At 40.9% G+C, this 18,940-nt stretch overlaps 1 protein-coding gene across 1 annotated transcript in view; it reads left to right on the top strand.

Annotated features, from left to right (window-relative positions):
* The window catches only part of PGM5 (phosphoglucomutase 5), a 169,123-nt gene that overhangs the window by 103,450 nt on the left and 46,733 nt on the right, over positions 1-18,940 (top strand). The window contains exon 8 of the mRNA XM_028529921.2: positions 18,380-18,515. Within this exon, the coding sequence (XP_028385722.1) occupies positions 18,380-18,515 (136 nt within the window). The remainder of the gene's footprint in view (positions 1-18,379; positions 18,516-18,940) is intronic.

Consider the following 18,940-nt stretch of genomic DNA (forward strand, 5'->3'; position numbering starts at 1 on the left):
ATGTTTCATCTTTCCAAAGAAATTCTTTTTATATATGTTGTTTATATGAAAGGAAATTTTTTAAATCCTCATAATTTATTTATTAAAAAATTGTGTATTTATTCTTACATGTTTAAACTTTGGTCACCTTCAAAGTACTTTCCATTTGATGCAATACACCTATTGAGACATTTTTTCCACTGCTTAAAACAGCTTTTGAATTTGTTGATTTTGATACTTTTTAGTGTTTCTGCTGGGGTTTTTCTTTCACTTCTTCCACATTGGCAAAACAGTTTCCTTTGAGGACTTTTTTTCATTCAGGTAAACAAAAAAAAGTTACTCAGGGTGAGATCAGGTAAATAGGGAGGGTGAGGCATGGGAATCATGCCATTTTTGGTCAAAAACTGCTGAACACTCAGCACAGTGTGGGCAGGTACACTCGTAAGTCACCTATCATGAAATGGGCAAATGTGTTGAAAAAGCCTTCAACCAAACATTTAAAGAAGAACTAACATCTATCCTTCTCAAACTATTCCAAAAAAAAATTCAAGAGGAGGAAAGACTCCCAGACTCTTTTTATGAGGACAGTGTTATCCTAATTCCCAAACTAGGTAAAGACACAAGAAATAAAATTGCAGGCCAATATCTCTGATGAACATAGATACTAAAGTCCTCAACAAAATACTAGCAAACCAGATCCAGCAATACATTAAAAAGGTCATACACTATGACCAAGTAAGATTTATTCCAGGGATACAAGGGATGATACAATATTCGTAAATCAATAAATGTGATACCTCACATAAACAAAATGAAAAACAAAACCACATGATCATATCAATAGAAGCCAAAAAAGCTTTTGATAAAATCCAGCACCCATTTATGATAAAAACACTTAGCAAAGTGGGAATAGAGGTAGCATACCTCAACCTACAAAATACCTACTGCAAACATCATACTCAATGGGCAAAAACTAAGAACATTTTCCTTTTCCTAAGATCAGGAACAACTGGCTGGCGTAGCTCAGTGGATTGAGCGCGGGCTGGGAACCAAAGTGTCCCAGGTTCGATTCCCAGCCAGGGTACATTTCTGGGTTGCAGGCCATAACCCCCAGCAACTGCACATTGATGTTTCTCTCTCTCTCTCCCCCTCCTTTCCCTCCCTAAAAATAAATAAATAAAATCTTAAAAAAAAAAGATCAGGAACAAGACAAGGGTGTCTGCTTTCATGACCTTTATTCATAACAGTACTAGAGGTCCTAGCCACAGCAATCAGATAAGAAGAAGAAATAAAAGGCATCCAAATTGGAAAGGAGGAAGTAAAACTGTCATTATTTGCAAACGACATGATAGCATGCATAGAAAACCCTATAGACTCCACCAAAAAAACTACTCAAACTAATAGCTGAATTTGGCAAAGTAGTGGGATACAAAGTCAATATTCAGACATCAATGGCATTTTCGAACATCAACAATGAACAATCAGGAAGAGAAACTAAGAAAAAAATCCCATTTACTATACCAAATACAACAACAAAAAATAAAGTACCTAGGAATAAATTTAATCCAGGAGGTAAAAGACCTGTACTTGGAAAACTACAGAACACTGAAGAAAGAAATTGAGAAAGATATAAATGGCAGCATGTACCCTATTCATGGGTTGGAGGAATTAACATTATTAAAATGTCCGTACTACTCAAAGCAATCTACAGATTCAATGCAATTCCTGTTAAAATTCCAATGGCATATTTCATATATCTGGAACAAATACTTAAAAATTTTATATAGAACCAAAAAGGCCCTAAATAGCCACAGCAATCTTGAGAAAGAGGGAAAAAGTTAGAGGGATCACAATACTTGATATCAAACTATACTACAAGGCCATTGTAATCAGAACAGTCTGGTACTGGCATGAGAGCAGATATATAGATCAATGGAACAAAATAGAGAGCCCAGAAGTAAACCCATGTCTCTATGGCCAATTAATATTTGACAAAGAGGGCATGAACATAGAATAGAGTAAAAATAACCTCTTCAATAAATGATGTTAGGAGAACTAGACTAGTACATGCAAAAAAAAAAAAAGAAAGAAAGAAAGAAAGAAACCAGACCACCAACTTAATCACACACCAAAATAAACTCAAAATGAATAAAAACTTAAATATAACTCATGATACCATAAAAGTTCTAGCAGAAAACATAGGCAGTAAAATTTCAGATATCCCATGTAGCAATATTTTTGCCAATATATCTTCTAGGGCAAGGGAAATAAAGGAAAAAATGAACAAATGGGACTAAATTCAATTAAAAAGCCATTTTGACAGCTAAAGAAAACATCATCAAAATGAAAAGGGAACCAACTGCATGGGAGAACATATTTGCCAATGATACATTGGACAAGGGTTTAATCTCCAAAATATATAAAAACTCATACAACTCAAGGACAGGAAGACAATCTAATTAAAAAATGGGCAAAGGACCTGAATAGACAATTCTCCAAAGAAGACATGCAGAGGGCCCATAGACATATGAAGGTTAAAATCACTAGGCCTCAGAGAAATGTAAATTAAAATCACAATTAGATATCACCTCACACCTGTCAGAATGGCCATCAATAAATCAACAAACACCAAGTTCTGGTGAGGATGTGGAGAAAAGAGAACCCTAGTGCACCGCTGGTGGGAATGCAGACTGGTGCAGCCACTTTAGAAAACAGTATGGAATTTCCTCAAAAAATAAAAAATGGAACTGCCTTTTGACCCACTGATTCCATTGCTAGGAATATACCCTAAGAATCCCAAAACACCAATTGAAAAGAACTTATGCACCCCTATGTTCATAGAAACACAATTTACAATAGCCAAGTGCTAAAAACAGCCTGTGCCCATCAATAGATGCGTGGATCAAAAAACTGTGATACATTTACACAATGGAATCCTATGGACCAGAAAGAAAGAAGAAGGAATTCCTACCCTTTGTGACAGCATGGATGGAACTGAAGACTATTATGCTAGCTGAAATAAGCCAGGTGGTGAAAGACAAAAAACATATGATCTCAGTTATGAGAGGAATCTAACAAACAAAGTAAACTAGTGAGCAAAACTGAACCAGAGATGTGGAAACTGATTGACAGCTGCCAGAGGAAAGGCGGGTAGGGAGGAATGGTGGAAAGAAGGGGAAAGGATTCATCAAAGAACATGTATGAGTGACCCGTGGACATGGACAACAGTGTGGGGATTGACTGTGAGAGTGGGGGTAGGCTTGGCAGAGGAGGGCAAAAGGGGGGAAATTGGGACAACTGTAATAGAATAAACAAGAATAATAAAAACAAAGAGAGTCTTCCAAAAAAAATCACTGAGGCCAACACACAGCCTCTCACAACAATGCCAGCTGGTACACTGATACAGGTGGGTTCCTAAAACACTCACCTACTGGGGGTAGCTGGTACTACAAGGAGCCCACCCTCTAGAAAATAATTCCAGTTTTTTGGGTCCTCCCTCATTTATATTTATATGGGTTGTTTATCTTTTTCATTAGATCATGTAAAATATTAAACATAGTTATTTTAACCTCCCTGTTGGATACTTCTAATACCTGGTTTATCTTAGTTTCTGGTTCTCTTGATTACTTATCTCGATAAAGCAGTGGTTTACTTTCCTGTTTTTCATTCAATTTTGCATTGAATGCTGGATGACATGTCTGTAAGAACAGTAGAGACTCAAGCAAATAATATTTATACACAGAATGGGCACATCACATCTTCCATCAGGCCATTAGTGTACAAAGTTAAGTTATCTACTGAGGAGTCAAGCTGGATTTGGATTTTATTGTTTCTATTATAATTTTTAGTGTACCACAGGCTTCAAATTCTTCCAGAAGTGGAATATTTTTTACTATGTGCTGAAAACAAGGATAGGGTGCTGGAGGAGATTTTTTCAGTGTTTTTGTTCTATCCTTAGCTTCTAGCAGTCACTGCATATCTGTCATACAAAATAGACTTCTATCACCAGGGACTCCAGGGTCAGCTGACCTCTCCTTAGTATTAGTGTGGAATCTGGGCCCAAGAAATTTTCCTACCCTCTCTCCAGGAGCAGAGGTTTTTAGTGCAATCCTATTCCAGTAGTAGTGGGTCCTTGGGATGAGAAGGGTCCAGTAGCCTGGGTCCTTGGGATGAGAAGGTTTGCAGCTCATACATTTACGAGCTCAAGGCTTGTGTGTCCTCTGAAGGAAAGGGCTGGGGAACTGGAAGGGCTTCACGCTTTTCTCAGCAGCAGCTGATCCACTCCTACATGCCAGAAAGTTTGTTTCCAAACTTTCTTGTGAGCAGCCAGTGACTTCTTATTATTCACTTATATGGAAGCATCCTCTTTCTCCCTCGCTCTGCCAAAAGTGAGACTGTTTTGTGTCTTGTCTCTCCTTGGAGGGGCTCATCACTCTGTAATTCACTTTACTTTATTGCCTTGTGATTTTGGATCTCTAATGAGTTCAAGAAAAGTTATGGTTTTGTAAGTTTCCAGGCCTTTCATTGTTACTAGGAGTGACATTCTCTTGTAGATTTTCATATCCTAAACAGAAGTGCAGAAGTGGAACTGTGAAAGTTATGTCTTAATAATGTTTCCTAGTCTCCCTACTTCCCACAACATGGTAGGTTTTTTTTTTTTTCCAATTAGAATCCAAAAAGTCTTACATTATCACTGGTTGATACTTCTGAAGTCTCTTTTTAAAAAAAATTATTTATTTATTTCAAAAATTTTATTGTTCAATTACAGTTGTCCCATTTTCTCTCCTGCCCTGCCCACCCCTCCCTCCAACATTCAATCCTCTGTGCCCCGCCCCCACACCATTGTCTTTGTCCATGGGTCCTTTATACATGGTCTTTGACAACCTTCCCCTTTTCCCCCGGTGTCCCCCTTTCCCCTCCCCTCTGGTCACTGTTAACCTGCATTTTCCTCCTCTACATTTTTTCCATCTAACTTATTCATTGAAGAAACTGGGTCATATATCCTATAGAGCTTTTCTGCTTTGGTTTTAGTGTTGATGTTCTTGTTTCCTTTTCTAATTTGCCTGGTCCTTATATAAGGAGAAGCTATTGATTAATGTATGCCTTTTCTCTGGTTTTCAACCACCTTAGCCTATCCCATTATTACTTTTAGCACTTTCTTTTCTAGAAACTCTACCTTCTCTTAGGATTTTTTCCTTAGGAATACAATTATATAACTATTACTATTTTTTTGTTTTATAATATTTATAAAGATTTTCACTTTTATATTTTTCATATTTTATTGTATTTAATATTTAATTGTATTATATTAGCTACAATCTTCAAAATAATATTAAATAATGTAATAGTTCATGATTTTAATCAAAGTAGATTCAATATTTTACTGTTTAGTTTGATGATTGCTTTTTAGCATTGGTAAAATCTTTATCATATATCCATAGATATTTTTCTCTATTCTCATTTTATCTAGAATCTTATTAGAAATGGCTGTTGGATTTATCAGGTGCCCTTTTGGAATCTAGTGATAATATGTTTTTCTCCTTTATTCTACGAATCTAATAAACTTCTGTGATTGATTTGTTGGTGTCGAACCAAATGTTGTCATAATGACAACATTTCAGCTGTGTTTGGGTCCTGAGAAATTTCCTCCTGGGGAATTTTATCCTGTTACCAAAATCAGTCAAGTCCTAGCAGCATTGCCGTTAACGGTAGAGGAGGGATGGCCTCATCTTTGTTTCCTTGGAAGAAGAGCGACCACATCGAGGTCTCTCCAGTACCACTGCTTGACTCAGAATGCGAGGCTGGCAACTCTGCTTAGCACAAAGTGTAATGCCCTTTCTCTGCTGAGGCCTAACAAAGTGAACAGCTTGCTTCCTCTTTGGTGTTCTTTGTGTCAAAATCAATGACTGACTCAAAAAAAAATCCCAGATTATATATTGTATATAATAATTCTGCCCCCTGGTTATTAAAATAACACAGATACAACAACTAGAAAGCAAACTGGTAAGTCCGGGCTATCCCTCCCCCTCTCTCTTCACCTTTATCAGCATTTATTGAGTACTTACAATCTACCATGTAATTTTAGTCTTTAACAGGAAAGGATAAAATATTACACGTGTAAACCTTATTATACCCTCAATAATAAATATTTGCATACTTCAATTTAACAAACATTTACTAAGTACTTACATTTATAAAGCACTGAATTATATGGTATGTAGAATACAAAATCATTAAGAACATACCCCTAAAAAACTCGACCTTTAGAGTACATAATTAGAAAGATGCACAGATGACTATTATATAAAGCAGAAACTTTAAAGTTTCATGATAGAGGAACAGACAAAATATTATGGGAGATGAGAAAAGGAGAAAATGCTTTAGGACTGGAGGTTCAAAGCCAATTACATAGAAGAGATGGAATTGGCCCAGTTCTTAAAGAATGGAAAGTATTTGTGCACATAGAGATGAGAGGTCAGGGACTTGCCAGATGGAGGGTGCAACGTCAAGAGAGGAACAGTGGTGGGAAAGCAGGGGGACGTGTGTTGTGTGAGTAGCTAGTGTTTCAGTTTGTCTAGAGCAGTGTTTTCCAAATGTACGGATTAATCAAGACTCATTTGGGGTAATGAGATTAGTATCACGTCATGAAGAGCTTAAAAAATCCAGTAGGCTAGAAACTATCAGAATGCATTGCATTCAGCACAAGTAAATGTTATTTCAAGAACTATATACATATAAATATGCACACAGGCATCTATGTGTATAGTAGGTATCCTTGTAAAATGTGTTTACTTTTAGTCATAGCCAGAAATGTTGGCAAGCTTTTTCTGTAAAGTGGCAGATAGTAAATATTTTAGGTTTTGTAGGCTAAGAGGCTACGTACAGTCTCTTTCACAGTTATGTGGCTCTGCTGCTGTGGCACAAAAGCAGCCATAGACAAGACATCAACAAATGAGCATGCTGAGTTCTAATAAAAATTTACTTATACAAATAGGCCTAAGTCCATATGTGTTCCATGGACTGCAGTATGCTTACCTCTGACATATAGGATAGGGTGGAGAAGGGAGTATCAGGAAGCGGGGCTGGAAACGTGAGTGAGGAGAAGCCGGTTTCTGAAGCCCTTTGCCTGCCCAGCTTAGAGGCTGGGACTTGACACAGGCGGGGATAGGAAACCACGGTGCGCACAGGAGGGAGCCCTGCCTGCACTGTTCAGCGAGTTTTGCTTTCCAACAGCTTTGCTGATTGCAACATGTAGGCTGGACTCAAAGGAAAGTTTAAAGTTTCTCATGGTTATGTTTGTCTATCATTTTCCTTTCAAGGAGCACAAGAGATTTTTCAGTGTACAGAAGAGCCCCAAAGGTACTGCTTCCTCCACTCCTCTTCAGGTTCAGGAGACAAGAACATGACTTGACACACGGAAATCCTGAGCCCAAGAAGTGGTTGAGTGCTTTACCCAGGGCCCCAGTGCCTGTGACAAGAGCTCCACTTGAATTAAATTACAGTTGAACTAAAAGACAGGTCTCCTCCCACACAGTACATGTCACTTTCCACCACCGATCAGTCTTTCCGATGAAAGCATGACTAATTCCATCCCTCTAGCACTCAACAGTAAATGGCTGTTAGAAGGCCTGAGAAACTGGACCACTCAGTGTTAGAAGGAGAAAGTGGCTTCATTCTGCTCTTACACCTGGCTTTATTAACGCCAGTTCTTGGAGAGGCATGGGCTGGTTGCATCAGAATTACCTGGAAAGCTTGCTAAAAACACAGATTTTTCTTTCCTACCAATACTTGGAATTCCTGGCAGAGTGGGGCCCCAGAATCTCATTGTAAATAAATATCCTTGTATAATTCTGACTTACAGTCAGGAGGAGAAAGCATTGCTCTATTGAGAATCAGTACTTTTGTTTTCTGTCAGACATGGTAGAAAGAGTGTGCCTGAGATGCCACATTAGGTATGATCCAGGAAGTCTCGAGGCCCAGGAATGTGAGGCTGATGATCATATTCAAGACTCTTACCTGCCACATACGGACAAGTCATCTGGCCACTCTGACCTCACTTCCAACCTGTAAAAGTCAGCTGATCACAGGTGCTTCCTTTTTACCTTGGGATATAGTTTTCAGAATCAAGTAATTTACCTAATTAAGGGAGAGAAAGTAGAGAGATGGAAAGGTTTTAGAGCTGAGACTGGAGAGAAAGATGCATGTAAAATTTAACCAGACTGTTTCCAGAGCAGGCCTTTTCCAGTGTCCCTGAGGTGTGGGGCTGTGTACCAACTAGAAATAGATGATTTAGTGCCAGGAGAGGTTGAAATTATGGATCTGCCTCATGCTCTAGAATGCCAAGCTTTTCATCCAAGATGAGCAGAATATATCCAGGGTAGAAATTTCCCTTGCTGGCTTCTTGAGCACCCAGACCTTTCCAAGGCCGTGAGCTGGTGATCGGATGGGTTGCTGTTCAGCTTTCTCTCCTGTGGAGAGGTCCAGTTCCCAGGTGATGGGAAACCGGTGTTCATTGTTCTGTCAAAGAACCAAGGTCATTTAAGAAGCCAAATCATCTTTTGTGTTAGGGCCAGGTATTCACCCACTTCCTGGGAAGGGGTCTGGAAAACTGCTTTACAGAGAGAAAGGAGAACCTTTTATAAATCCTCCCATTTCAATGGAAGAAAGCTGTTCATCTCAATAGCATTCTGGCTACTTTAATAACATTCTGAATTTGAAGAAATCTGGACTTGTTCCATATACAAAAAGGGATGTACTGAAATACCAAAACTAAGATCTAAACCCAAAACTGTGAAGTTTTTTGTCATTTGTTGATGATGTTCTACTAGTTCCCATCACTGTCTTCAGCCCTACAATTTGGGGAGTGTATGAATTGTCACAGCCCAGAGTTTGTCCCTTTACAGTAAACACTGAAGAATTGCTCTCTTTGTGAACACCTGGATAAGTTCCAAGCTTGACCACCACCTTGAGTATCTCTACTACTTTTATTATGTTTTTTAAAAAGCTAAGGTCGATAGCCATACAAATTTGCTAAGTAAAATCAGGCAATGCAAAAATTTTTATTGTTCGCAAGAGACTGCTCTCTGTTGAGTTTTTCACAATAATAATGATCTTTTTAAATGAGCACTAGAATGTGCTGAGGTATTGCTAAGCCTTTTGCATACATCCACCTCTTTCTGGAAACTTGGAATTGAATCCAGGTTTCCTGGCACCAAAATGACTTGTCCATCATTGTCACACCAATTTTTCCACTGGACTCCAGAGTATAGACTGGAGCTCTTGAAGCTGGCTGTTGTTTATATCTGCCCAGTCTCTAGTGCAGAAGGAAGAGGCCCGGAGTATGTGTGTATTCCATGTCATGGGAAATCTCAAGCTCCTTTCTAGTGTTTTGAGATTTGCTGGGTCCCTCTGGTTGCCATGCAGAAATGGAAGGTGCACCGAGGACAGGGGCCATGCCTGTCTCTTTCAGCTCTGCTTCCCAGATATATGACAGGCTTTGAGTGTTTGTAGGATGGATGCAGGGATGGGAGGAGGGAAGGAAAGGAAGGATGGAAGGAAGACTGGAATGATAGATGGAGGGTGGATGAATGAAAATGTAGCAGGAAGGAAGAAACAAAGGCTTTCCATTTTGGTGTTTCTTATTTACATTATTAGTAGTTATATTTTTATTATTCTGAGTGAATGTATTTCTGGACATCCAGGCAGTAGAGTATCCCAACATTTGGGAGGATTCATAAAAACAAAACCACACAAATATACACCAGGTGGAAGGGGATAAGGATGGATGTTATAAATTTCAGTAAAATCAGATTTATATAAAATTTAAAAATAAAGTTTTGATATTTTCAGTCACCACATAGCTAACAAAGCACTTCTAGGATGACTCCTTCCACAAACTTGAGTTAATGAACAGATTTTAAATTTCAAATACTGTTAACTATTTATAATTTGTTTAATTAATTTGATTATTTCCTGTGTGAGGGTTGCTGACAATTACCTATAAATAGCCATGTTCAGCAGTGGGCTAGGTTCCAGCTTTAGTGACTTTTCATATATACGAAATTGTTACAGCATTTAGCATAAATTTTCTCTGCTCTATTGTCTTTCGGTTTATATAATTGACTTATTCTCTGGTTGTTTTGTGGATGGATTTTTATCTCCCCTAATAGTTATACAGTTTACAACAATTTCAGGGCCACGCCTCTTCCTTTATTTATATTTCACACATGAACGATGCACAACCTAACAAGATCTGTGGAACAAGTATCGAATAGATGTAGCTGTCTCTTATTTGTACAATTATTTTATCAAATGTATATTTTCAAAAAGGTAAAATAAATGAAAGATTTAGTGCATTCCCTATCTTACTGATCATGAGCTGTACATTCGGCTCTTTCAATATCTGTCCAGCCCTCTAGAGAAAGAGCCCCACGTATCTGTGAATGTCAGATCATTGAGGTTCTTCCACAGTTCTTTCCTTTGTGGCCAGCCTGTGTAGATTTGGCTGGGTAGCAGATGTGATGTGGAGAAGCAATGTCAGTGCTAAAGAGAGCGGAGCCTCTGCTGGGCTGGCTGAAACAGGCCATGCCCACGCGTGCAGCTCAATCCAGGCTGGGCCAGAGCACAGAGGTGCCGTGATTGACATCCCCAAGTGCCTCCTTGTAAAGTCCGGAAACTGAAACTCCCTTCTGGACCCTCTACAAACTATCAGTCCCGGGAAACGAGCTCCCTCCCACTGTGAGAAGTCTGTCTTCATCACATCAGATCCTTTCCTTGGGGCCTCCATGGTTCCAGTTCCCTCAGTTTGTTCTCCAGGCTGATGAAAGGTGGCAGGACAGGACCGGGTGTTGTATGACACCTAAGTGTGGAGCAGAAACAAAGGAATGGGCCCCTGAGGCTGTGTCTGCACTTAGCAGTGCCTGCATTCTGGGACTGGGGATCCTGGGGAACCATGGCCCTTAGCCACGGATTGAAGAATTCTGAACAGTCTGTGTCTTTTCACAGTGTCTGCCAAGGGACGTTTAACAATGGGGCCCATCCCTTGGTATTTAAAGACACAATCCCTGAAATTGTGCTTTGAGGCTTCTCCACCTGCTCTCAGCTAGTTCCTAGGGGGCTGCACTGTGTAGTGACTGCATAGCTTTGTGGTGCGCGGTCTTGTGGTGCAGACCTTACACCCACTGCAGAGATTTCTTGCACTGTTATGTCCAGTCAAGGAAGAATTCTCAGAGTTGTGTTGTTCCCATCAGCAGTGGTGACAAAGAAAGGAGAGGAGATGTATGAGTTAGAAGGTCCCACTGCCCCTTACCTTCCTGTGGTGGTATGGTCAGGTGAGAGAAGCATAGCAGCTGGCCAGCAGAGACAGTGTAATGCTTCCCCCTCCTCTCGGATGGATGAGTTAACCGCCCTAGGACATGTGCTAATGAAATAGTGCTAATATGTATTATTTCTTGAGTAGCTCCTAAGTAATAGATGTAATGCTTAGGGCCTTGTATATATTATGTCACTGAGACTTCTCAGCAATGGACCATGCTGACCCTCACTTTACAGATGAGGTCACTGAAGCTTAGGGAGGGAGGTCAAGCCACTGGCAAGGTCACAGTGGCAGAGCCAGGATTCAAACTTAATATGATGGGCTCAGCACAGTACCCTGCTGCCCCTGTTTAAGAAAATGCTGAGGGGTCATTTTCTCCCATCTGGTTCTTCCAGTAGATGGAAGTGGGAGGGATGCAAGGGCACTTGGGAGACTGGTGTCATGTAAACAGCCCAGCACCAGGAACTGACAGACCTCGCCCCAACCTTGACTCACCTCCCAATGGTTCACTGAACTGCCTTACAGAGACTGCTTCAACTTCTCTGGGCCTCAGTTTCCTCATTAGAGGGATGATCTGCAATGTTTTGTCTACTGTAACGTTCCACGTAGCTTCTAGCTAGCTACTTTAAGTGAGGTATGGATCTGATGAATTATATTGAAATTCATACTGGAGTTTCACTCACTCGTTCATTTATTCATTCAATGAGCATTTACTGTGGACCTCCTGTGAGCCAGGGCTGGGGTAGAGCAATGAGGAATTTCAGACACAGGTCATTCTCTCACGGAGGTTACAGGGTCTTCCTACGCTCAGGATATTATCCAAAAGTCCTGCAGCATTTTTGTGCCAAACATTATTATTATTAGTATCATCATTGTCCTCGTGATTATCATCAAATTCACTGTTACATAGTCTTATTATTGGGAGGAGCTATGTTGCTCACAGCAAAGGATTGGCTCCCTCTGTCAGCTGCTTGCTGCCTTTTTGAGAAGTAAAGCCTTTCTGAGCTGCCAGCCAGCTCTGACCTGCCTACATGCAGCATAGCTTTGTTCTCCAACTAGTGAAAATATTAGAGCATTTACTTTTTAAAAAGCACTTGTTTTTTAATGCATGGAAAAACGAGTTTTGTCATGAGTCTTGCTTTTTGGCCAACTAAAGTGGTTTGAGACATAGAGGAAAATGCCGGTCTCAGTTCTGTAGTGTGTTCTCCAATCTCAGATTCACCTGCAGGGTGTGTCTCCCAGTTTTCCCCTCATAACTGTACTATTTAAAAAAAAAACAAATGCTTGTCTTGAGTGGATAAAGAGAAGATGGGAAGGATTTTACTGCAAATTCATGAAAACTTCATTTGCAAATGAAAAGAGTACATTGATATGAAAAGAGAAGTAAAGGGAAATTTGGCAACTTTCCTGCTTGTCTAGTGTGAAAAGGAAGAAAGGCAAACCTACTACCTGAATCTTCAGAAGGGCTGCCTCTGCTCCATGTGCGTGGGGCATGTGACCTGCTTCCCTGTGACACCCGCAGCCATACTGGGCTGTTCTGGTAGCCGGGAAGGCCACAGGGGTCCGTGCCGAACTGCCCAGTTAGTCTCTGTGTGACTTCACACAAACAACCTAACCTCAATCTCTTATCTGTAAAAAGGAGCTATCAAATTGTGAAAAAATAGATAATAGGTGTTTAAAATATTAGGTTCAGTGCCTGGTGCTTTGCTATTACTCTTCTAAGAATGGAATTTATCTTGCTCAGCAGTTCTGCTCCAAGAGCAAGGTTTGTGTCTCTATTTCCTGTCATTTCTGGCTCCAGGAGATGTGTGTGCTCGGGTTCGTCTTGAAGGTGCACGTATCGTCAAAACCATCAGGAACCTCTCTGAGTGAATGAGTGGCCAACCATCCTAGTTTGCCTGGGACTGAGAGGTTTCCTGGGATGTGGGATGTTCAGTGCTAAAATCAGGAAAGTCCCAGGCAAACTAGGATGAGTTGGTTACCCCCCAACTGGCAAAACCCTCACAAGTTTTCCAAACAAAAAGGGTAGGAAGAAACCAGGACACTGAAGCTGACTCCAGCGAGAGTCCCCGCCTCAGCAAGGCCAGTGACGTCTGTGAACTGGAGAGCAGTGTCTACCTTTCTTTAACATTAAATTTAAACAAAAAGAGGAAGAGGTGTAATTGCCTACCTCTAAGTGATCTGCCCCCAGGAGGGGACTATTTTGAGGACTCTTCATGTAAAGCAGGGGCTTTATATGCTTGGTTGTGCCATGAGACCCACCCAAGGAACTTAAAAAGAACATACTGATGCCTGGCTCTCATTGCCCAAAATTCTGAGCATTGGTGTCATTCAATAAGTTCTTTAGGTGATTCTAATGGGCAGCCTAAGTTGAGAATCACTAACCCACATTTCAGCTTGGAGTCGACAGCAAGTGCAAAATGATTTCTATTTTCCTCATCTACACACTCAGGCTTGCCCGAGCTGAGTGTCTGCCGAGGTGACTTGACCTGCCTGTAACCTGCGTGATATCTGATGGAGCTGATTTGCCCGCGCTGCGATTCGCATTTGAAGAAAGTTCAAATGGATGCCTGAGACAATTGAAGACTCTTTCCTTTTCCCCTTTTCTTTCGTGAGGTCACTCTACTTACTGGTGTACTGCCAGCTCAAAGCAATAACGGTTTTAAAGCTTGAGAGAATTGGAAGTCTAATTTGGGTGGAGGGGGAACAGGGATGTTTCTACTGAGAAAAAATAGTCTTTCTGTTTTTGTACCCATTTGTGCTGGAGTCATGTCAGGAAAGTGCTGAGTGCCTTCCTTCTGGTATCTGGGTGCGGACAGCTGCTTCTCTGGGTTGTTCAGCTTCAGGCGGGGCTGGCCAGGACGAAGGAAGGCAAGATGAGTGGTACTTACAGGCTTTGGGAACATAAATAAAAGCTCCTTGCAGTGTCCTCAGTCAGGTGGCAAGCTCTGGCTGCACCACCAGCCAGGAATCCAGAAGAAAAAAATATACTGATGTTATTCAGTGCTAAAAAGAAATGAGCTATGAAGCCATAAAAATTCATGGGGGAACTTTAAATGCATACGACTAAGTGAAAGATGTGAAACTGAAAAGGCTCCATATGGTCTGAGTCCAACTATATGATAATCGGAACAGGCAGGACTATGAAGAATGGTAGGAAGATTAGTGGTTGCCAGGGGCTAGGAGGGAGAGAAGGACGAACAGGCCAGACACAGAAGGTTTTTAGAGCAGTAAAACTGCTCTATGTACTCTAATAATGAATACATATCATTATGTATTTGTCAAAACCCATCGGATATCTAACACCACAAGTGAACTGTAGTGTCAACTGTGGACTTGGAGTGATAATGGTGTGTCAGTGTGGGTTCGTCAGCTGTAACAGATATCCCACTCTGGTGGGGGACATTTGTGGTGGGGGTGGCAGTATTTGCCTGAAACAGGAAATATACATTAACTCCCTATGCTTTTTGTTCAGTTTTGCTTTGGAGCTAAAACTGCTTTAAAAAATAGGCTATTAAAATTTTTACTGGGAATAATGTGGATAAATGCTACAGTAGAAGAATTTTTTCCTGGGATCTCATATTTTAAAGACAGAGCAGTTACGAATATGTAAGGTGAGTAAGTAAAGAAATATCTTATTTGCTTCCCCCCCAAAACAACTCTTTAACGGTTCACAGAACGTTGGGATTTTGCCTGGGAAAAATGAGGTGAAATGCTGGCTGGGTGAACCCCCTCTCCACCTGAGGTCAGCAACAGTGGAAATGGTTGTGGGAACTTTTGATATGAACCTGAAGCTTCATCCTTGCTATGGGGGTCTCTCTGTGAGACAAGCAGACACCGTCCCCCAAGCCCAGCTTCCCCAAAGGCCAACATTGATAGCTCAGAGGTGGCTCTCCTTCCTTTCCCATCCTGATTTTATGAAGCCTTGCAGAACATCCCTGATCCTGACCCTAAGGCCTGAGAGCCCCACAAGGAGAGGGAGGGATCACTCGATCTCTATGCTCTAAAAAGCCATGTTGTTCAATCTAAGAAATGGGATCGATAGGTTCAAAGTTTATCGCCTGTTCATAAGTGGTATTGATCCCTTTAATACCCCAGCTAGCTCTTGGTGAATGGAATTCATGTTTTTAAATGTGAATTTCTATACTATTGATGGCTTACATTTTTATTTCTGTCTTATTATGAAAATAATATGTGTTTATTGTGGGAATATGTCAGCAGCAAAAGAAAAACACCTGTGATTCTGCCACTTCGGAGGCAGCCATTGCTAACAGTGCAGTATATAGCTCCTCCAAAGCACAGGGAGAGAATCCAGGGGAAACATCTGTGTATTTGCAGCATCATCAGTGTCTCCACCTCACCTCAAAGAGCTGTAAAGAGCACAGTTAATTCTACTTGATTGTTGGTCCCTTAGGAATCTTGGCAAACGTTTAATTTGTAAGGCAAGTATACCCAAGCCAACTCACAATCTACTATGCAGTTGGCTACAAATGGTTGAAGCTTTTTCTTTAAATCCTGCTAAAAGAACTTTATGTCTCTTCGCCACTAAATTTTGACATCTTATCTCACAGTTAATAGCATCTAATGGTTGTCTCTCCAGGTGATGTAATCCAGCTGGAGATGCAAGGTATGCAAAGCCCATGTTTTAGAACAAAAGGGTATTTTTCTCTCACCAGTAAATAAAAGTGATTGTTCAGCTATAAAAGGACAAAGGGTTTTAAAATTATTCCACTGGGCAGAGTTTCCTAGAATTTTTTTTTTTTTTGGCACTTGACCATGGAGCTAACCTAGCATCTTCCAAACTTCTTCCATTTTCATAGCAAAGAATTCACTGAATGAACCTAGAGTCACTCCATGGTGGGATGGTTGAAACCCAGGGCCCTCTTAACCAGACATGCAGCGTGTCATCAGCAAACAATGGTCAGTGCGCAGGAAGAACTAAACACATCCTTTTTCTCCCTTAACTGCCTCCCCTGCCCACTCAAGGCTGTATGTTTTCCTTTTTGAGGAAAAACATTCAACATTTACCACTGTAACTGTAACCGAAAGGGTAAGCTTCGTTGAGAAGTTATCAAAGATGCTTAATGTAACTAAGGCATTTCCCCAACATTTTCAAGATTTAAACAGCTCTGTGACATCAAGTCTCTTTTTTTTATTTTCTCTATATGTTTCATAGCCCTGAAACCCAAGAGAGCTGTTGTCTACTCTGATTGCTCTATTGCAAGAAGAAGTGGTCCACCCCTTGGTCCCAGTTGCCTTCTTAAGACATTGCTATTGCTAGAAACAGAGGATAAATTTAGGTGAATAATTGAGATCAATTTGCCTCAAAGTGTGTGTTGAGGAATCAGCACTGTTGTTGGTGCTTTACATGAATTGCCAACAAAATCAATAGCAACAGCAACTGCTGGTGACATCCCAGTCAGTGTTCTACATACCTCGGTATGCTTAGTTGCTTCATCCCAATGGTAACCCCATGGGGTAGAGGCTATTATTATCCCTGTGTTGCAGGTGAGGACAGCAAGTCACACAAAGGCAAGTAGCTGAGCCAGAATTTGAACATGAACAATTTGACTCAAGAGCCTACCCTCTGAACATGATTAAATTGATATGAAAACCCCACATATTGGTGATGGTGTCCCCATTTTACAGATGAGAAGTTGGGGTTCAGAAAGATTATCATCTTTGCAATAACTCCTCATACCTGGCAAGCAGTAGAGTTTGGTTGAAAACCCTAGTTCCAGAGCCTCCCCCATGTCTCCCCATTATACTACATTTGTCATGCAATCGTGTATGTTCCTTTGTATTCAAGGCTCTATTCACATTGGAGGGAGCTTATGATTGGCCAATACACAGATGCTTAAATGGGCCTACAGCACATACTTCTGGGGTTTTTTTGTACAGGAAACTATCTGTTTGGACTGCTCTCATTCATGTGAATGCCCATGAATCTGCATCTCTTTCTCTATAAATAGTTGCAGGGTTAAGCTTTGCAGTTTATTTCCGCCTTCAGGACATTGTGGTTATTGTCCCTCTGCTTGAAACGCTTTGTCCTGAGATCTTGGCATGACCGACTTCTTCTCAGGTGTAAGCTCAGATGTCATCACCTCAGGGGGGCTGATGCTGACTACCTGTATTAGTTTCCTATAGCTCCCATAATAATTATCACAAAATGGGTGGCTTAAAACACCAGAAATGTATTATTCTCTCATAGTTCTGAAGGCCAGAAGTCCAAAATTGAGGTGTTGGTAGGGCCATACTCCTTCTGGAGGCTCTAGGGGAGAATCCTTTCCTACCTCTTTCAATTTCTGGTGGTTTTGTGCATTCTTTAGCCTGTGGCAGCATGACCCCCATCTTTGCCTGTCTCTGTGCCATCTGTCTGTGTCTCCTTTTCTTCTAAGAATACTTGTCATTGGATTTTGAGCCTACCTGGGTAATTCAGGATAATTTCATTTAAGGTCCTTAACTTAATTATACTTACAAGACTGTTTCTCCAAATAAGGTCATATTCGCAGGTTCTGGGTGGGCACACATACCTTTTGGGGGGCTGTTGTCAAACCCTAGTGTAGGTAAACTACCTCATAGATCAAGAAGCCTTTGCTGCTGTTACAGTCTGTGACATTATCACCCAGTTAGTTTTTTTCTTAGCCCTTGGCCTTATTTGATGCATCTTGTTCTTTAATTTGTCCACTCTTCTGTTGCTACCCACCTCCACCTACTTGAATTCAAGCTTTATGAGTATTGCCGCTGTGTCCTAACTACCCAGATCAATGCTTAATCTAGGGTAAAAATCACCAAATACTTACCGAATGAATGAGACCGTTCAGCAAGTGTGCTGTCAACTTGGCTCCTTTTAATAATTCATAGGACCTTATTTTATTTATTTTCTATTATCTTATGTTATTTGAATTTCAGTTACATGTTTTTGGAAATATAAGTATTTTATGGGACAGATATTTTAACACAATGAATAAATAAATATATCCAGGCATTTCAATGTGACAATTGCTGTCTGGTCTTCAGAGTTCATTTAGTTTTTACTTTCCCCCCAGGAACAAATCCTCAGCAGAATATTTCTTTCTCTCCTAGGCTCTGATCACCTCCGGGAGAAAGATGGCCTTTGGGCTGTCTTGGTCTGGCTCTCCATTATCGCTGCCCGGAAGCAGAGTGTGGAGGAAATTGTCCGAGATCACTGGGCCAAGTTTGGCCGTCACTACTATTGCAGGTGAGAAGAGTGCAGGTCTCTGTATGGGCCCTGGGGTGCTACTCTCAGAGAAGGTCTCTAAAGCTGGCAGACTAGAACCTTGAGAAGGAGGCATCTTTCAGGAAGACCTGAGGCACAGAGAATGAAGCTGGGTAACCCCTGATAAGTGGTTTGGGGTGGTGTCAAGGACTACCAAACTGGAGGGCACGCATTTTCCCTCTCCCAGCCACATCCCTCTGTGCCTATAAGGTGGACAGCCATCTCAAGAGGGAATCTGAACTGCAGAACCTTGAGAGGTTCTTTGGTGCTTATAGGGTTGTAAAGTCAAACCAGGGGCTTTCCTTGTTCATTCTCCACCCACAATTATCAAGAAAGGTGGGCGCAGAGACAGAAGCTGTGACAGGTTGGTGTGCTTTTGTAATCTTCTCCCTACCTTTGTCTTACCT

The sequence above is a fragment of the Phyllostomus discolor genome, chromosome 3 (assembly GCF_004126475.2).
Source record: "Phyllostomus discolor isolate MPI-MPIP mPhyDis1 chromosome 3, mPhyDis1.pri.v3, whole genome shotgun sequence".
In the NCBI taxonomy this organism is placed as follows: domain Eukaryota; kingdom Metazoa; phylum Chordata; class Mammalia; order Chiroptera; family Phyllostomidae; genus Phyllostomus; species Phyllostomus discolor.